The 2,987-nt window shown below is 33.0% G+C and overlaps 1 protein-coding gene across 4 annotated transcripts; it reads left to right on the top strand.

Annotated features, from left to right (window-relative positions):
- Positions 1 to 680: 680 nt before the first annotated feature.
- On the top strand, positions 681 to 2,105 carry LOC107951848 (membrane-associated kinase regulator 5). 4 transcript variants are annotated; one of them, XM_016887006.2, is made up of 3 exons: positions 681 to 1,641; positions 1,721 to 1,792; positions 1,880 to 2,105. In XM_016887006.2, the coding sequence occupies exons 1-3, from the start codon at positions 861 to 863 to the stop codon at positions 1,927 to 1,929; spliced, it is 903 nt and encodes a 300-aa protein (XP_016742495.1). In that variant the 5' UTR covers positions 681 to 860; the 3' UTR covers positions 1,930 to 2,105. The 4 variants fall into 4 exon arrangements, with proteins under 4 accessions (XP_016742495.1, XP_016742494.1, XP_016742497.1 ...); XM_016887005.2 differs by having other exon boundaries at positions 684 to 1,641; positions 1,718 to 1,792; XM_016887008.2 differs by having other exon boundaries at positions 703 to 1,641; positions 1,721 to 1,766.
- The last annotated feature ends 882 nt before the right edge of the window (positions 2,106 to 2,987 follow it).

The raw sequence follows: 2,987 nt of genomic DNA, 5'->3' as shown, positions 1-2,987 counted from the left end.
TCAGGCCTATATTTTTACTGAAACCCTCAATATTTCGGGCGGGCCGTCGTGACAGGCCGGGCCGCCCGGCCCATGGACAGGTCTACAAACAACTATGAAATATAATAATTGTAGTGACGGGGGATTGCGCGAGAGACTGCAGGTGCAGGAGTCCCAATTTTGCTGACAATTCTGAAGGAATTAAATAGGGTGAGTGCATTGCCCAATGGCTGCAACTTCACGCAAAATATAATTAACTGCTTTGCAAGTAAAAGTAAAACAGTCATACCTACATTATAATGCAGTATTCAAAACTAAAGCTAGCCCACCTATAAAATTTGGATACATAGGCATTGATATTACAAGAATAATAGTATATATTTTTAAAGAAAACAATAATTAAAATATGAAAATATGGATAATATGGTTACATTATATATGGTTAAATTCTATTTTATTCTATCTATTAAAATAGATAAATTAGTTTTATACATTAAATTGATTATTTTATTAAAAATTTCATTTATTTTCAAAGTTAAAAACTTATTTTTACATATTAAAACGAGATATATATGTATAACATGTCGATATAATTATCTAGTTATTTTAAAAAATTCAATTTTTAGTTGGAGAAATAAATAAAAATTTTCATATAAAAATTAAATTTTTATTTAATTTAACGTAAAATAAAATGCAATCTTAGTTGGGGGAGCATGATGCTTTTAAGGATATTATCCATTATTGAATTACATAAGAACCTCACACAATCTCTCTGGCTTCTCCCTTGGAACGCCCATAAAACGCAGGCAATGCGGTGAAGTGTCTCCCTTAGATTTTGACAAGTAAAACTGTAAAAAAGCCTTTTGTCTATCTGTTTCCATATGGAAGCTCTCAAATTTCTGAGGTTTTGGAAACCTAGCTGTGGGGCTATGAAAGAGAACCAGACCCAACGTTGTTGTGGAAGCATCGACATTCCACATCATGAATTGGATGAAGAGGACGACTCTTTCATCGACTTGGAGCTTCCTTTGCACCACTCCAACCACCTCCATCTACGCACCCCTCACAAAACACTTGATTCCAAGCATGATTCGGCTAAGAATGATGACTTCCCCTTGTTGCCAATGCAGAATGATCATTTCTCCAAAAGAAAGATCCTCCCCATTGACTCAACCTCCAAGCCTCAATCTCCCCTACACCTGTTAAAATCTGCTCCCAAATTTCGAGCTTTTACTCTCAACAAGTCCAAGTCAATGGCAAATACCAGTAATACATGTACTCCCCAGAGAAAAGAATTGATCGGTATTTCTACGGAGACCCCAAAGCATGAAGAAAGGAGCAATTCGAAAGATCTGATACAGAAATACTTGAATATAATAAAGTACGTAAAAGTCTCCAAAAACAGCATTCCAAGTGACAAGGCAAAGGTCTCACTCTCAGCCTCAGGTGAGTTACCAAAGGTGGCTTCTCCGGCAACGGTGTATCCCATGAAGGGAAAACAGGGGAGTGTTTCGACAGGGGTTTGCAAGCAATTGGTAAAGAGCAGATCAGCCTCGTATGCAGCATCCCCAATTAATTGGAAAGATGATTCCTTGCTACTCCGACACGATGCGATTGAAAGCGCCATTTTGCATTGCAAGAAATCTTTCAATTCCTCATCAGGTAATTAGTTGTGTTTTTAAGCTAATACTAATCATTTGGTTTAATTTGGAATTGGATCCTTGGCTTGTTTTGACAGCAGAATCATCTTGGTTGTCGAGATGTACAAGTGATTCTTCAAAATACAAGTTAAGCAATGCATCTTCTTCTACAGGTCATGGTTTCAGATTCTATTTCTTATACTGTTGTTTGCTCTAATTCTCGAGCTCTAATTACTAATTAAAGTCTTTAATTTCCTCAGATTCTTCTCTTTCGTCCACGAATTACAAGCAATTATTATCACCTGAATAGAAACCTTGGGATTTATTATCATGATTATGTACGAAAGATGAAAACTGATAAGAACAAAAAGAACAAGAGGCTGGAATTTAGATATGATGGGCATTGGTGGGCAGTGTAACCAGGGTTAGTACTTGTAAAGTTGATGGATAATTATGAAGAAATTGAAATTAATTCCCATTGTGTGAGCTCTTGTATTTATGGTAGCTTTGAAAGTTAAAGATGTGATGATTTCTGAATATTTACTTGGGTGATTAATGCCTTTTCAAGGACAATTGGTAGTTTCTGGTGGGAGTTTGGTGAGAAAGGGTAGAAGTGGGACAAGCATGGAACCTTAATATTAACCAAGTGTGGTGATAGTGTATTTAAAAGTAAAGGTGTGATAGAATTTGGTGAGAAAGTGGAAGATGTTGGAGAAGCATGGAATCTTAGTATTAACTAACAATTCTTCATAGACATTACACTCTTTAAAAAAAATACAAATTTAAAATTTGATAATATTATTAAGAGAAATAATCATAAATCTCAAACATAAATAATAAAATAAACATTAAAAAAATAAATCATCATAAAAGAACTCTTAAAATTTTCTTTTGTGTATGTTCTAAAGGGTAAATTATCTAGTTGGTCGCTCAATGTTTTGTCATCTAAAATGAAATATTTACAATTTAGTCATCCAACTTTTAAGGCACTTACATTTTACATCCCCAAACATTAAATCTCTAATGGTAGTGTGCACACCACTTTATGTTGACATTTTCATTTTGGTCACTTAACTTTTAGTTCACTTTCATTTTGGTCACCCAAAAAATATATTTTTTAAATATTAATTGGGGTAAAAAGTAAGAATTAAAGTGAAAAAAACGATAGAAATTAAAATACTAAACAAAATTTGTCAAAGTGTACTTATTTATCTCATTGCTAAAATTCTAAATTTCTTGTTTTAATATTGAAATTTAAAATTTCAAAACATCAAAATAATTTAAATAATTTGTTGAAATATTTCTATATGTTGATAATGTCAACCGATTTGTTATTATAATATTAAAATTAGTTAATTTAATCTACTT

The sequence above is a fragment of the Gossypium hirsutum genome, chromosome D08 (genome assembly GCF_007990345.1).
Source record: "Gossypium hirsutum isolate 1008001.06 chromosome D08, Gossypium_hirsutum_v2.1, whole genome shotgun sequence".
NCBI classification, from domain to species: domain Eukaryota; kingdom Viridiplantae; phylum Streptophyta; class Magnoliopsida; order Malvales; family Malvaceae; genus Gossypium; species Gossypium hirsutum.
Note: the sequence above shows the minus strand (reverse complement) of the source record. Positions and strands in the feature narration are given on the sequence as shown.